Genomic DNA, 16097 nt, shown 5'->3' with positions numbered 1-16097 from the left:
ACCAAAGGGTCACAGGTTTGATTCCCAGTCAGGGCACATGCCTGCGTTGCAAGCCTGGTCCTCAGCTGGGGATGTGAAAGAGGCAACCACACATTAATGTTTTTCTCCCTCTCTTTCTCCCTCCCTTTCTCTCTCTCTAAAAATAAGTAAACAAAATCTTGAAAAAGCAAAAAAGAATAAGCTATTGAAAGTTAAAAAAATAGATATTCCTGTCTCAGAAATAATTTGCTATGAAAAATTATGCTTAAAATATCTTTAAAACTTGCTAAATATATATATTTAATATTTTTAATATATAGCTTAACACAAGTTAATAACTTCTCTTTATTTAAAGTCATATTAGCATCTGGAATAATGGATACAGGTTAGATAATCTTGAATTAATAAAGGTCCTCATTTTGCTGCTGTTACAAGGGCCACCTACTCCACCTGGTGGCAGCATACCTATTAATAAATTAAAGGAACAGTCCTAAAAAAAAAAAAGCAAAACCTTACAAGCGACACTACCAAAATTTAAACACCATACTTTCAAAAAATAGTCCTATAAAAATTAACTTAGATGACAAAAGCACTAACACTGTAGCTTTAGGAATAATTTTGTATAGTAGATTTTACCACACCATTCCAAAGAAACACAGAAGCCTAAGAGGTCAATTCTTCTATATTAAAGAAAACAAACAAACAAACCACCTGGACTGTTTCCATGTCTTGGCCACTGTGAATAATGCTGCAATAAATAAAGGGGTGCATATATCTTTGGGAATAAATGTTTTCAAATTTTGGGGGTAGATGGGTCATATGGTAACTCTAAGCTCAATACATTAACTGCCACATAGGTTTTATTTAACTCACCCAAGTTTTAAGCCTGGAGCTTCGTGAAGCGTACACAATTTACATGTCACTTTACCTTGGGTGCCTCATGGTGCACAGGCAACTCATGCTACCATGCTATAACATATATATTATGTGACGAGTGGCCTCATGGATAATACCCTGCAGATGGTCTGTGAAAATCTTATTTACTGATGGTGTCATTGTTAAATTAATGCTGGCAATTTAAAAACATGATCAAATGAACAGACATTAATTTATTTCCTATTTATTTTAACTTCTAAATTTCACTAAATCTGACATGTAAAAAACACTTCCTTTATGAACTGTTTCCAAAGTTTTCCCATTACTTTTTCTTCAAATCAAATAAATATTTTGTTTTCAATGTTTTTATTCTATTTCCATAATAAAACATCATAGCTCCAGGGAAAAATTTATTTTTTCCAGTGTGGCAGTCAATGTGTTAATTTTTTGAAGAACCTCCATGCTGTTTTCCATAGTGGCTGCACCAGTTTACATTCCCACCAGCACTGAGTGAGGTATCCTTCTCCACAGCCTCCCCAACACTTGTTATTACTTGTCTTGTTCATAATAGCCATTCTAAAAGGTGTGAAGTAATGTCCAACTATCCTCTGACAGATGACTGGACAAAGAAGATGTGGTACAAATATACAACTACTCAGTCATAAGATGAAATACTGCCTGCTGTTTGTGACAACACGGATGGATCTTGAGAATATCATGCTCAATTAATTAAGACAGAAAGTCAAGAACCATATGATTTCACTCATATGTGAGATATAAAACTAAAAGAAACAAATGAACAAACAGGACAAACAAAAACTCAAACACAGACAACAGTATGGTGGATACCAGCGGGAAAGGGGGCTAAGGGATATAAATGGTATTGGGGTCAAATATATGCTGACAAAAGGAGATCTGACTTTGGGTGGTGAAAACACAACGCAATATATGGACAATGCATTATAGACTTGTACACTTGAAACCTATAATTTTATTAAGCAACGTCACCCCAGTTAAAAAAAAAAAAAAACTTGCCCCTGCCATCCACTTTCCAAGAAAATCAGCAGCAGCAGCGGCCCCTGCTGCCGCCACTACCAGGTTAAAATAATGTATTACAAAGAATAGGTAAAACGTCTCAAATAATTTTGTCCAATACTATCCATCCCTCCTCCTCATAGGTTTATTGTGGCAAGCCTGTTAGAGAAATGTTTACTCTGCAGAGGAAGATGTTCTGGTATTACTGTACTGATTGCACTTGTATAGAATAATCCTCTCCCCTCAGTTAAATTCATGTTTACATTTGCCATCAGGAAACCCCTTGGTAAAAATTGTAAGCATATCAAACCTGCTGGAACTACGAGATCTTCTTGATGCATTGTAACTTCTGGGAGGTGTTCTGGATTTTTTATCCTTCTTTCTTTTCTCATCTACCTCTTTGGATCTGTCTTTTTCTCGTTCCTTTTCTTTATCCTGTTCTTTTTCCTTCTCTTTGTCTCGCTCCTTCTCATGCTCTTTTTCCCGCTCTTTCTCTCTGTCCTTTTCCTTGTCTTTATCCTTATCCCGTTCTTTTTCCCGTTCTTTATCTTTGTTTTTCCCCCGTTCCTTTTCCTTTTCACGTTCCTTTTCCCTGTCTCTCTCTTTTTCCTTTTCCTTTTCTCTATCTTTTTCTTTCACTCTTTCCTTTTCCTTCATCTTTTCTCGGGTGTCTTTTCTCTTGTCCCTTTAAAAACAAAAATAAATAAGTAAATTCACAACTGAAGTAGTTCTACTCCCACAAGAACCTCCCCTTCTTCAATAATTAACAACACAAAACTATTTCTAATAGTTGTACGATATCACATATAAATTTCTGTGTAACTCAGTTGTAACTAAGCTGCTAAATAAAACGATTACCAGGTGGAATTAAGTACAGTAGTCTGGAAACCTCATAAGTCATAATGGCCATCAGAGTCAAATCAGTGGAAACCAGTATTAATCATTACTAAAACAATCAGAAGAAGTTTCATTTCTCTTATTAAAAACCTAAATCACAACAGATTTTTAACAAGTGAAGCCATGAAAAAAACTATTCATAATTTTCCAAAAACTCACCGTGAATGCGAACGACTCCTCGACTTCCGTCTCTCCCTGGACCTAGAGCGTTTCTTATGTGGGCTCTTAGATCTACGTCTATCTTTTTGTCTTGAACGTGATCTATTATGGGATCTACTCCTAAAAAGAAGTTTGTTAGAATGTCAAATCTCTTTCTTAGAATTTCAATTTTTAAAAATTAAAGATGCCTTTCAAATAAAAGAATTTTAAAACCTGCCCCAAAAATATGTATCAATATTTTAAAGTTCTCATCTATATTATGCTTCAGTTATATTATCTAAAATAAATTTACTGAAAACTTTACCAGATTGCTCATTGTCCAGAACACAGAGATAAAAACTGAGAAAGAATTTAAGTTATTTCCTATGTCAGACTTAAGTTGACAGTATCAGGTGTATCTTTTACTATTTTCCCCTCCCCACCCCGAAGAATGTCTCACAAAGCAGCAGAATATACCTCTGTGAAAATAGAAGGCAAAACAATGCTAGTTCTGTGAATTGTCTCTTCTTTTCATGCAAATCTCTTGCTAATTATTATATGCCTCAATTAATGAAAAAGGCTTCTATGGTCCAAGTTTCATACCATAAATTGTCTTTAACTCTTGGCTTGCATGTAATGACTACTCGTGATTATAACTTATCTTGACAGAGAATAGTAGCTATATGGTTCAATAATTTTTGTAAGTGGCTGTGTGCTGTTTGTCATAACACATACTAAGAATATATAAGCAGCACAGTACTAGTTACAGTACTAGTGTGAAAGGAAAATAAAAACACTACTTATGAGTTAAAGCTAGATATAATCAAATCTTGAATTTGCAAGGCCTTGATGCCTTGATTTTATAACTATATAAACACAGCTATTAAATGAAACCTTTATTATTTGAACTCTTGAAAGAAAAATAACTATACTTCAATTGTGAAATTCTCTAGGCTCCTTTCCCCACTCAAATAACTGTTTATGTAATATGATTCTTTTATAATGAAATATTCTAGAAACGATGTATTAAAATATAACGAAACTGAATGCACACAACCTTAATAACAAAGTGATGAGACTACCAATCAGACAATCTGGCTCTAACACTCAGTTCTGCCACACACTAGCTGTGAGAATTTCGGCTAGTCAATCTCTCTAAGCCTGAGTTTCTTCACTTGTAAAATGGAATAAGAATTATACCTACATCTCCTGGGGCTTTCATAAGGATTAAATCAGATGATATACAGAAAATTAATTGCCTAGCAGTCTCTGGCACAGAGTAAATGTTTAAAATTCTTAACACTCAATATCATCATCATTAACAATATAAATGAAAACTTTAAATTCTATATTTATTCCAAGGAGGTCAAATAAACTTCCACAAGTATGCTTTATATAATTAAAACTCATCTTGATAGTCATGATTTCACAAATTAAAGCAAATATCTATAAAAGAAATACATAGTTAAATGTTTGTGGCAAACTATGAAACCAAAAAACCCTTCAGACAACCCTCAATTAATACTGAAATCTTGTTTTTTAAATTCATTTTTCAGTTAAAATTTGTTTTCCAACAGCTAATTTTCACCTAAACCATTCATCTATTAAGTCTTTTAAAAATATACATTTATCTTCATACCAAATTCTTAATATAATTCATAGCTTATTGAAATTTTTATCACTAATAACCTGAGATACAAGAATCGAGCAACAGGTATTAAGGCAAAAATGTAAAACTTAGAACATTTTAGTCCATTTACAGAAATCCACATAAGGCTGAGGTAATAAAGGGTCTTTGCTTCTAGGTACTTAGTTAAAAGTCTTAAGATTTCTGTTGTAGTTAACCTTGCTAAAAATATAAATAATAACTCTGTTTTACTCAAACAGTGCTTTCCAACCTTAAGCAAAGAAACTCATTTTAAAAATTTAAGTATAGCCGTAACAGAAAAAAGTTAATAACAAAAATAAAACACCAATCACTTGGCTTCCTACTGTACCCTGTAGGTCCTCAGAGTTACTGCCCAATAATTAATGTATTTTAATTGTGACATTGAATATTTTCATGTCTCTATCTCACCCTCTAGTCAAAAAACTTCAAATCAAGAGCAAATCTAATCCAACCAAAGATAAAGATTTGTTAGCAGTCCTCATTTCAGAGTAATGTGCAAAATTGCATTTATAAATTAAACTGTGAATAAAGGGCAACTTACCATCATGTTGCATCAAAGATCATTTGCAAGTCAGTTGTTTCCCATTAAATATTATAAAATGCCTTATAGTTTCTATGTTGCTCTGTAAAGATTACTTAACTTTAAAATAGTAATTATAGTACTACCCACCCTTCCTAACAGTGTCTCTATGAAAAAAAACATACAAATTTGGAAACAAAAGTAGAAACACATCATCTCAGCCCTAGTCAAGGTCACGGTAACAAGAAACCCCTTCCTCCATCTTAATGTAAGAAAAGGAAGGAATAGCCCCCGCTGGTGTAGTTCAGTGGACTGAGCACAGGTCTGCGAACCAAAAGTCACAGGTACGGTTCCCAGTTGCTGCACATGCCTGGGTTGTGGGGCAGATCCCCAGTTAAGGGCATTCAAAAGGGAATCGATCAGTTTCTCTCACACACTTATGTTTCTCTCCTCTTGCCCCCTTCCTTTCCCTCTCTCCAGAAAGAAAGAAAGAAAATCTTGGGGTTAAAAAAAAAAAAAAGGATGAGAGTGAAACTTCAGAAGTGCCTAAGAACAGTGAGAACCGAGAAGAGGTGTGCATTCAGGAGTAAGGGCTCCCACAGGCCACAGAGCCCACGTTCCTGCTTAGTCTAGTGGGTCAGAGGCAGAGCTGAGTATCAGATCACACCAGCAGGGGAAGGGAAACAATCACTGCATACCATCCCGCTCCCCTACTAGGGTCAAGGAAGTTACTTCCATGTCAAGATTCCAAGATCCTTAAACGAAATGTTTTCTGGGTAAAGTTTTTTTCTTTTAAACAAAACTCATCCTCTTACATATTTCTTTAAGAACTTAGAAAAAGCTATGTGTTTCTATAAACCATGATAAAAATAGCATATGCTTACCAAAAAAGTATGTAAAAGTGTGTTTATATAAGTAGGTATGTTTATATATCTGTATGTGTGTACATATACAGTTGACCCCTGAACAATGCTGGGGTTGGGGCACTGATGCCCACACAGTCGAAAATCTTGTCATTTCCCCCAAACTTCAGCCACCCCTCTGTTACAAAGGATTGGTTTCAGAACTGCAGATACCAAAATCTGCAAATGCTCAAGTCCCTTATACAAAACGACACGGAACAATGCATACAGTTGGCCTTGTGCATTCGTGGATTCCCAACTGTGAACCAAAAATATTGTCTTTCAATCTGTGGTTGGTTGAATCCATTAAACCTAAACCCATGGAGATGGAGCTGACTATACTCTTGTACTTATTGAAAAGAATCCACATATAAGTGGACCCATGCAGTTCAAAATCATTTGTTCGAGGGTCAATTGTATGCATGCTAAGAATAACTAAAAATGCTACATAGTTAGATAGATCTACATGAAAGCACTCCCACAGATGAGAAGCATAATTAACAAATTTCATTTTAGACTGAATAATCCTCCCCCTACCAACCCCTGGAAGGGAAAAATATCCAAATGTACTTAAAGCGATGAGTAAAAGCCTTAAAGTAGATAGTTAAATTTTTTGCCCCAACAGATAAAGCTTCCCAGAGATTATTATGGAAACAATGACGTTAATCATTAAGTTTTGCTTTATTTTAGCCTTAGAAAACCACTAAGGTATTAGATTTGGAGCCTGGGTCTTGTAACCAATACGAGATTCAGGTCATTGGTCTTTTATTGCCTCAGAAAAGCAGCTGTTAGTCTTCAGTTCAATCATATATTTCCTTGATCACCATTACGTTCACCACATCCTGTCAACCTATGGAAATCCCCACAAGCTAGTACCACTGTTTCTATACCCCCTTCCTTCTTCAATTCTGGCTTCCGCTGCACTGCATCATTTCTTGTACATGAAACAACACCTTTATTTGGATCTGAACTTGCCTTGCTATAAGGCCTTGGATAGAGGAATAGATAGTAAAACCACATCCCAAAAGAGATTTTACAAACTAAGAATAACAGAAGTATACACCAGTAAATAGCAAGCAGTATAGACTATTAAGAGTAAAAAAAAGAATATTTTCATATCTCATTGTTTCAAGATCCTTTAACAATCCAAAACACAGACTAAACTGAGCTTGCTGGTGAGGTTCAACATACAGCAGCATACTGGTTCCATCCCCCCCTTCTCTAGTACATGCACACCACATATACATACACATGCACACTTTTCTCTACCTCTTCTCTTTAGACATAGTACGTATGTACACAGAGCGTGTGGTTAGAATCCACTATATAAATTTTCACACTTGAGTAACAGCCCCTCCACATCTTTGAGAAGACAATAAAACATCACTTTAGACTTGTAATCAAGATGGTGTAGCAAGCTTACATTTTGAGGTTCCCTTTGCATCAAACACACAACACATTTTAAAAGAAAATTAAAAGAGAGCTAGGTTCAAAAGTAAGATAAATAGAGCAGAAACAGCTAAGCACAATACAATAGTTGGAATTAAAGCCACACGCTACTCCTCTGTTTCAAGTCCCCGAGTTACTAGAAATAGCTAACAACTTGAAAACAAGATCTGGGGTGGTACCTCCCAGCCCTTACGTGGACCGGGGTGGCAGGGGAATGGATGATTGGGGTTTGCAACTTCAGTGATAATTTCAGCATCACCGTACACATAGTGTTTCCCTGTTCTCAATATGAAAAGTTTCTGCCAGTTCTGTATAAAAACTATTTACTCTTAGAAAAATCAGAAACAGAGCATCTTATGAAGACAGAAAGTCAAACTTCTAAAACAAAAAATTAACTGAAATAAAAATTATATATTAATAAAATTTCATTCTTAAATGTAGTATTATAATTAAAGCAGTATTTAATGGTAACCATATTTCCTGGTGAACTCTACAGAATTTCTAGGTTCTGATATTTAGACAAACCACAGAAATCTTAACTATTTTAAATACAAAACTGAAAAAAGTTTAAAACAACAGCAGAAATTCTCACCTGTGTTTTGATTGTGATCTTTTCCTTCTAGAATGGGATTTTGAGCTAGATCTGGATTTTGAACGAGTGTGGGAACGAGATCGACCGCCTTTTCTTTCATTGCTCTTTCCAGACTCTGGGAGGAAAAAACCACTTTGCAGTGTAAGCTCAGAACAATTAAAGATCCCAGTTAATAATCAGGCACAAGTGGAATGTACCACATATAGTGCAAGGGGCCTACTCTCTGTACATCCTCCTCCTGTGCAATTATCCTTCAGAAACATCCAAGAAAGTCATTGCATAAACTCGTTGAGTGCAGCCACCCTGCAGCAGTACATATAAACCAGATGATTATAAACAGCTGTTCGTAGTATTCTGTTGCTGCCATAATGTACGATTATAACATGTCTGTAATTCCTATAACAGTGATTTTAAATCCTTTCTCCATTTATTTTGCTAAATGAAGCTTAAATTCTGAGTGCTAATTTAGAAAATTTGCTCAAATGTAAACCATCTAGACATTTTTAGGCTGGATTTTAAAGTTTTAGTTAGCAACACAGAAGTGTGAGAAAGTAGGTGTTCTTTTTACCTTGTTAAGTGTCTGTGTTTTTCCTAAATCATGGACTTTTTTATTTTTAAAATTAAAACTTTGATAAAAAGTGAGTCTGCTTAATCATCACATTTTAAATATACTGATTCTTGTTTTTAGCCTCGCAAGAACATTTATATTTGCTTTAAGCAAACCAGTTTTAAGTACTAATTTTGCTCTTAAAGTATAAAAAAACTGATTAACTCAGGCCAATGTGCCTCAATTCAGTACCATGGGAAAAGAATGTCTGTGCTAAGTACTTCTTTGATCTTTGACATTAGTAAGTCACTTACTCTTTCTTGTGTTTCAGTCTTCTTGTTTGTAAAATGAAGGGACTGAACAAGATAATTTCTAAAGTTCCTTGCAGCTCTAAGAGTCTAAGATCTTAAACTACGGCCTATGTAACAACACTATGGCCTTACCTGGTTCAATAGCAGCTGAGATAAATGACTGAGCCTCTCGTACTCGCTTCATTACTTCTTCTAACTCCTTAGCTGCAGCCTGAGGTGTCATCTCAGGGGGTTTTACTATTGCATTGTTGGAGTGATTTATTCTAAATTAAAAACATTAGCATATCACAAATACACACCATCTTTTACAAAATATGAAACAATTAAATATTTACATGATACATATATTTATAACTCGACATCTGGAAAGCACATTAAGAGTAATATAGCTAAATAAAGAATAACCAAAACCAACCTCAAAACCATGATGTATCTCATTCCCACGGGCCATCATCTATTGCTAATAAAGCCAAAAACCTGAATGCTAGCTGACTTAATAACTTGAATAGATGATAACTGCGTTCCCACAGAGCTTAGGATTATAATAAATTAAAATGTTGACAACAATATTAAAATGAATCACTTCTATTCTTAGATTATTAAGATTTTATTGATAACCTCCGAACCTTGGGGAAATGAAGGGGAAGCTGGACCATGGCTGAGTAAGACACAGTTTGAATATGGGAGACGTCTGATAAAACACTTTCTCTGCTAGGTAAGAGTGGTTTCTCTGATGCTCTGATGCACATACATGAATTTGGTCTGCCTGACTTACCCTCTCCACAATGAGAAGACAAGCATTCACTAAGAACAGTTATGAATATTTATCCTTTAACAGCAGCATCCTGATCAAACTGTATAACTAAGGTAATTACCAATGGCATTCAGATAACACTGTTACCTCAATAATCTGCATGAAACAGAATTTCTGAGTATCTGACAGGCTACATCAGTTTTTCATTTTGCAAACAAATATGTGAGCCAACCTTAAACCTCAAAATACATGATTTAATCATTTCTGAATACTTGTTATTATTTTCTTCCTGGGATTTTGGATTTACCAACATTCTTATTAGTGTATTATTAAAGTTCAACCCATATGTTAAATTGTCCATTAGTCTAGTCATAATGCAGAACCAACCTGACTTGTTAAAGCTTATGGGAAAAAAAAACCTACAGTCATTATGTAGGGTATATAAACAACATTAACATTAAATTAGACCTTAGAAAATAAGATGTCTTCATATACAACCACAAAGACTAAAATGATAAGTACGTTAAGTATTCATTTATACTTAACACAAAGTCTTCCTTTCCACAAATAGTCAATTACTATTAAAAAGAAAAAAAAAAAGCCTTAATTACATCAAAAATACTTTAAAGTTTTTCAAAATCATTAAAATTTCTTTGTTTAGGGTTTCTTACTTCAGTGGCCTGTCTCCAAACATAACTCCATTAAAAGCAAGGGCCCTTGGTACAGAATTTTGGTCTGCAAATTCCACAAAAGCAAATCGAGTTGGCTGAGTCTCATCACCTGCCATTCGTACAAACTTCACTTCCCCAACTTGCTTAAAAAATTCAAGTAGCTGATCAGCTGTTGTTGTCTAAAGAAACAAAGTAACACTTTAATAAAGTATATTCTTAAAAAAAATCAGGTAAATATTACTTTATTAATTTATATGATTTTTAAGGGGGAAAAAATCAGTTTCTTCATTACCTGGGAATTCAAATTGCCAACATAGACTGTTCTCCTGATTTCATCAATTTTGGAAGGATCCACATTTCCCATAAGTGGTGGCTGTGGTATCTCTCCAAGTGTTGCAATATTGGGGTCTAGTGCCGCTGCTGGTATAGCTCCCAAACTGCTAAGGGAAACACCCAGCTATTTAAAAAAAAAAATTTGGTTAGTATCAAAATTTATCATTCTCACCCTGACTGGTGTGGCTCAGTTGATTGGGTGTCATCCTGCAGAGCAAAAGGTCACTGGTTTGATTCCCAGTTAGGGCACAGGCCTGGGCTATGGGTTTGGTCCCTGGTCACAGTGAGTACAAGAGGCAACCAATCAATGTTTCTCTTCCTCTCTTTCTCTATCCCTTCCCCTCACTCTAAAAATAAATAAATAAAAATATTTTAAAATATCATTCTCTAATCTGAACAGATGTGATCAACTCAACAAGAATGGGAAGAAACCAGGGAATCCTAATTTTTAAGCCAGGTATATGTCTGAATTATTAAGAGTGAGGCCACAGTGTTTTAAATGTAATTAGAAATGCAACATATTTCTTAAGTATCGGGATATTTTACCTACTTTTAAACTTAACACTAGAAACAGATAGTTGATTCTTGTTATTTGCAATAGTTATGTCCTATAAAGTTGCCACAAACACTGTATTATTGAATACTGAATCATTGCTCCTAGGGAAAATACAGGGCTAGGTGTCCTACAAGCCTCTGGTCACATTATTTTCATTAACCAATAGGTAACTTTATTTTATGTGTATTTCTGTTTGAAGACACCTTACTTAATATATATGTTGATTCATTAACACTGAACTCACAGCCAAAAGCACTATCAATTCATTCCTGAATGAACCCTATCTAACACACACTTTCCCTGTAAGGCACATCACAGCCTTCCAGCCCTTAGAAACACTAGGCAGCACTTTAGCACTACACTTGGGAACTAACTTAAACAGTGAAATCACTAAGGATTTTCAAGATAGCAAGAAAACATTTGGAGGGGGGTGGGGGTTGTGGTCCAGGAATTAACGTATTAAAATATATCCAAAATTTCTAGAAAGCTCAACACTAATGATCACTGGTGGATTAAAAAGCATTTCCCTATATAAATGACAATGCAGATCTCCTGCACAATAATGTCATGTAAAAATTAATAGACCTGTAATTTTGCACTTCAAAGTTTCAAAAACCACTTTTACAACTTGGATCCATTAACTACAGTCATAAAACTTATGAGTTTACTCCCTAATAATACAGTACCATAAAGCTAGACAACTTTCAATTAAGGTAAGATTTACATTTTGTCTTGAAGAAAAATGACCATTCTTCTAAGATAAACATAATCAGAATCTTTTACATAAAAATCAAGAGTACAGCAATATGCTTTTTAACCCCAGCTGGAAATCACAAAGGAGGCATTAATTACTACTTAATTCCAGAGTTAATGATATTTTTCCATGTTTTTACCTTGTTACATTTTCCCAGATAAATCCTCCTTAGATATTTTTTCATATTATCGGTTTGTGAATCACTTCATATTTTTAAAATAAACGTAGCCCTCATGAACTGGGAAATAGTCACCTAGATTCTCCAATTCACCATGCTAGCTGAAATGCTGAGTTTCAGTAACTGATTTTCTAGAGTATCATCAATTTTAGTTCTCAAATTTAAATAAATTTTCAATTACTTTAAAATTCCAAAAGGCAGTTTAAATCAGTGACAATGTGAGGGACAAAAATTAAGGATCCTCTCTATTAAAAAAAAAAAGAAAGATTCAAAATAAAAAATTTCATTTTTTTTCTCTTTTTTAATCCTCACCGAAGGAATTTTTTTTTCATTGCTTTAAGAGAGGGAGAGAGGGGTGAGAAAGAAGGAAACATCGATTGGTTGCCTTCTCATACATACGCCAACTGGGACTGAACCCACAACCTGGGTACGTTCCCTGACCAGGAACCTAATCTGGGACTCTTCAGTCTATGGGACAACGCTCCAACCAACTGAGCCACAGCAGCCAGGACCAAAGTAAAAATTTTCTAAGCTCTTTCTTTATTCAACTCATTAGACAGTTGAACATTCATCCCTTTTATCAGAGGGTATATAGTACTTACTGTAGTCAAAGGATTTGGGGTCGGTATGGGAAGCAAGCCTGCACCAGGCATCAGACTTGTCATGGTTGGAGCAGGAGTTAATAAAGAGAGGGCTTTGGATTCCTCCGGGATTTTACCTGCAGAGGCAAGTTCCAAACATTACAAAAAGCAGAAACACCACACAGACCTTACACTATGATTTTACAATTACCCTTGCACTTAAAAAATAATAATAATAATAAATGAATCTATCAGATTCGTATAAAGAAATAAATTAGAACTTAAGTCTTTCCTTTTATCCTGCTCTACTAGGAAAAATAAAAGTGAGCAAAACTTCAAAGACTAACAATCTCATTAATGGAATATTATTTTAAAAATTGAATAATGTAGACAATTATTTAACACTTTGAGCTATGGGTCACCTGTACTGGAAACTTAATGTTCATGAACCAAACGATATCAAGCATGGACGCTTTCCCAGGACGGTGTTTTCGCGGTGATCGCAAGTTGTGTTACACATGACAACCGTTCGTGTTGGCTGCATCACTAATAGCACACAGAACATCAGATACAGAAAAGAAGAACATTTTTTAAAGTTTAATCCCCAGAAATGGCAAATTACCAAATTAGTCAAAAAAAAAAAAAGAAAAAGAAAAAACAAACTGAATTTTGTTCCTTACTGAGTGCCCCTATCCTGTTATTGAAACTCCCTACTTGTGATGCAAACAATTTTGATAACCCTTCCAATAAATTCCACTTAATTTCAAGTAGACAGAAAAAAACAAAACAAAAACCTACTGCATGTAATCAGCTTCAATTTAAAAGGAAGCCTGTACTCAATTTAGTTAATAAGGCACCTCGTCAACATCAGAAATGCCCCCCAAAAATCCAGGTCCCAAGAATATGTCTTGGGAAACTGCTAAAATTTTTTTGGATTAGCTAACAAAAAAAACTTCCCTAGTAAACTTTTAAACCGTTGACTTTTAGAACCAATTTATGCATACTTATCTGAAGAGTAGCTAATGCCTAAATGTGCTGCTTGTAAACATCTCAATTGCCTAATAACAACAATGACAATAACACTGAAATAATGTTAGATGCTAAGGAAAAAAAATTTCTATGACTAAAAACTGAAAATTTTACTGAAATAAGTGCATCAATTTTCCATATTTAATTACTGAATTCTAATAAATTAATTTTGATAAGGGTTGCAAATTCCATATATTTTTTCAGGACCTCTCTCTTACACCCCAACCCCCAAGAAGAATTATTTCTAAAAAAGTTGACTACATGTAGCTATTTTAGAAGAACTAATCATAATTAGTTGGCAATGCATTTCCATTATGAATTCTTCAAAAGTAATTTAGAACAGTGTACAAAGTCATGCTAAATTGAAAATAGCATATGAAATAAATTTTCAAAAGCACCATGCTGGGTTTTAGTGGTAAAAACACTATTTGAAACAAACAGATATGCAGAGATAAACCTCTAAACAATATTATCTAAACATATCTCTAAACATGAATGGAATTCAAGATGGATTTTAAAACTTGCTTTAAATAATGGTTACACTTTATTTATAGGAACAAAAAATAATACATTTCATTAGCTTTAACAAATGCCTACCTTTTCCTAAGCTTTGCAACATCTAAGCCTATATTACTTTAATCTACTAACTTCAAAAACAAAGTTATTTTATTTCCGTGTAAATTCTGCATAAGCACAGATTTTTTTAAACATGCATAAACATAAATAAGAGGTAGGTCGGCCTTATTGAAAACATCAAATAACAATTATTTATTTTATATTTATTAGTTACTAGTATTAACACATTATCTGTATACCCACAAATATACTACATATATTATCAGACCTGTTTTGTTATAAATAGGAATTATTTTTCTTAATGTCTGTAAAACCTGAACACATCTTAATAAATCAACTGAGGTCCTCAGATAAAAACCCTGTGCTTTGCTATTCTAATTTGTGCATCCAAAAAAACAAATTAAGAGTTCCAATCTAGTAAAGCCCCAATTTAATATTATTTGTCAATTAAATAGCCCAAATTATCCACATCAGAGTGTAGAAAGACTACCCAAACTAAAAGGGTATTCAACACAGGCCAAACACTCAATACTTAATATTATAAAGACTTTCACTTTTGGCTTAAAAAAAAAGCATCAGTAGATGATCTGACTCCCACTGCCTCTCACAGTATTAAAAAACTATTATAAAGTCTGACTGTAAGCACACTATTTTTTTCTTATTCTAATTATTATTTAAAATACTTTAGAAAAGTTCCATTACTTAACTTCCAAGACAGAATTCTATCAAATTTACCTTCTAAATGCTATCAGAGTATATTATATAAAACAAACGAGCATTTAGCAATTTTTCTCAATTATACTCAATGACAATTAAGAGAACGATGTTTCTCACAGTATTAAAGTACTAGTCCTAATCTCAGAATCCTCTTAAAACCTAGTAACCTTTGAATATTTTTCAACAAAAAGTTCATGCAAACAGAGAAACATACACAGGTATTCAACAGTTTCTCTAATATCCATTTTCCTCATAGGCAACTGAAGCCTGTAAGTCAAGGAAATGTTATTTTCTATAACGAATAACTATCATAAAAGTAAAAATCTTTTTGTCCTCTAACAAAATTTTTTGTTAAAAAAATTTTACTTATTTTCCCTGATTCTGTATGCCTAAAATTCTAGGGGGAAGGATACTCTCAACTGGTCTTTTTTAAAAGATGTAGACTTGGGAGAAAAATTGCAAAAATGTTGCACTGAAATCAGAAAATGTTTCTAATAATCTTATCAGTGTTTGAAGAACAGAATGTACCTGATCAGTCTATAGACACCAATTAAGATTCTCACTGAGCCTCCTAACATTTTATCCTAATTTACTGTGAAAATTAATTTTATCTTAAGGTTGAGCACTGCTGATCATCTCCCCATATATTTTGCAATGCAATGTTATGAACCCTTAATGGAATACCATTTACAAAGAACTGGAAAACCAGTTCACAAGTTAAAGTGAGAGAGATTTAACAAAACAAAAACAAAAAAGGGACAAAATAAAAAGAAATGAAATTAAAGTAAAACAATAAAAAAACAGAGACAGGGCGTCCATCTTCTGCGGTTCAGACTCCGATCTCATTTCCCCAATGAAGGTTTCACTTGACGGCCGGTTTAGTGGCATGGCAAACAATGCCTAACTCAGGCAAGTGTCAGGCAAGTGTAACAGGTCTGCCTTGGCCAGTCTAGTCATCTAATAATGCACAAATATCACATAGAGAAAACATACAAAACCAAATTAATAGTCAAAATCCATCTACCAGAAAATG

The 16097-nt window shown here is 34.2% G+C and overlaps 1 protein-coding gene across 5 annotated transcripts in view; it reads right to left on the bottom strand.

Annotated features, from left to right (window-relative positions):
* Positions 1 to 16097, bottom strand: part of SREK1 (splicing regulatory glutamic acid and lysine rich protein 1) — a 43638-nt gene that overhangs the window by 15893 nt on the left and 11648 nt on the right. For 3 of the 5 annotated variants that reach the window (XM_090276334.1, XM_090276335.1, XM_090276336.1), the window contains exons 3-9: positions 12764 to 12879; positions 10633 to 10797; positions 10341 to 10519; positions 9048 to 9178; positions 8058 to 8172; positions 2947 to 3066; positions 2201 to 2575 (exon numbers count right to left, since the gene is read on the bottom strand). In XM_090276334.1, coding sequence (XP_090132460.1) covers positions 2201 to 2575; positions 2947 to 3066; positions 8058 to 8172; positions 9048 to 9178; positions 10341 to 10519; positions 10633 to 10797; positions 12764 to 12879 — 1201 coding nt within the window. Of the gene's footprint in view, positions 1 to 2200; positions 2576 to 2946; positions 3067 to 8057; positions 8173 to 9047; positions 9179 to 10340; positions 10520 to 10632; positions 10798 to 12763; positions 12880 to 13164; positions 13723 to 16097 lie in introns of those variants that run through there. The other 2 variants (XM_090276339.1, XM_090276337.1) reach the window with 2 other exon arrangements.

This window comes from Furipterus horrens, unplaced genomic scaffold (assembly GCF_987537825.1).
Source record: "Furipterus horrens unplaced genomic scaffold, mFurHor1.1.pri manual_scaffold_5, whole genome shotgun sequence".
NCBI classification, from domain to species: domain Eukaryota; kingdom Metazoa; phylum Chordata; class Mammalia; order Chiroptera; family Furipteridae; genus Furipterus; species Furipterus horrens.
Note: the sequence above shows the minus strand (reverse complement) of the source record. Positions and strands in the feature narration are given on the sequence as shown.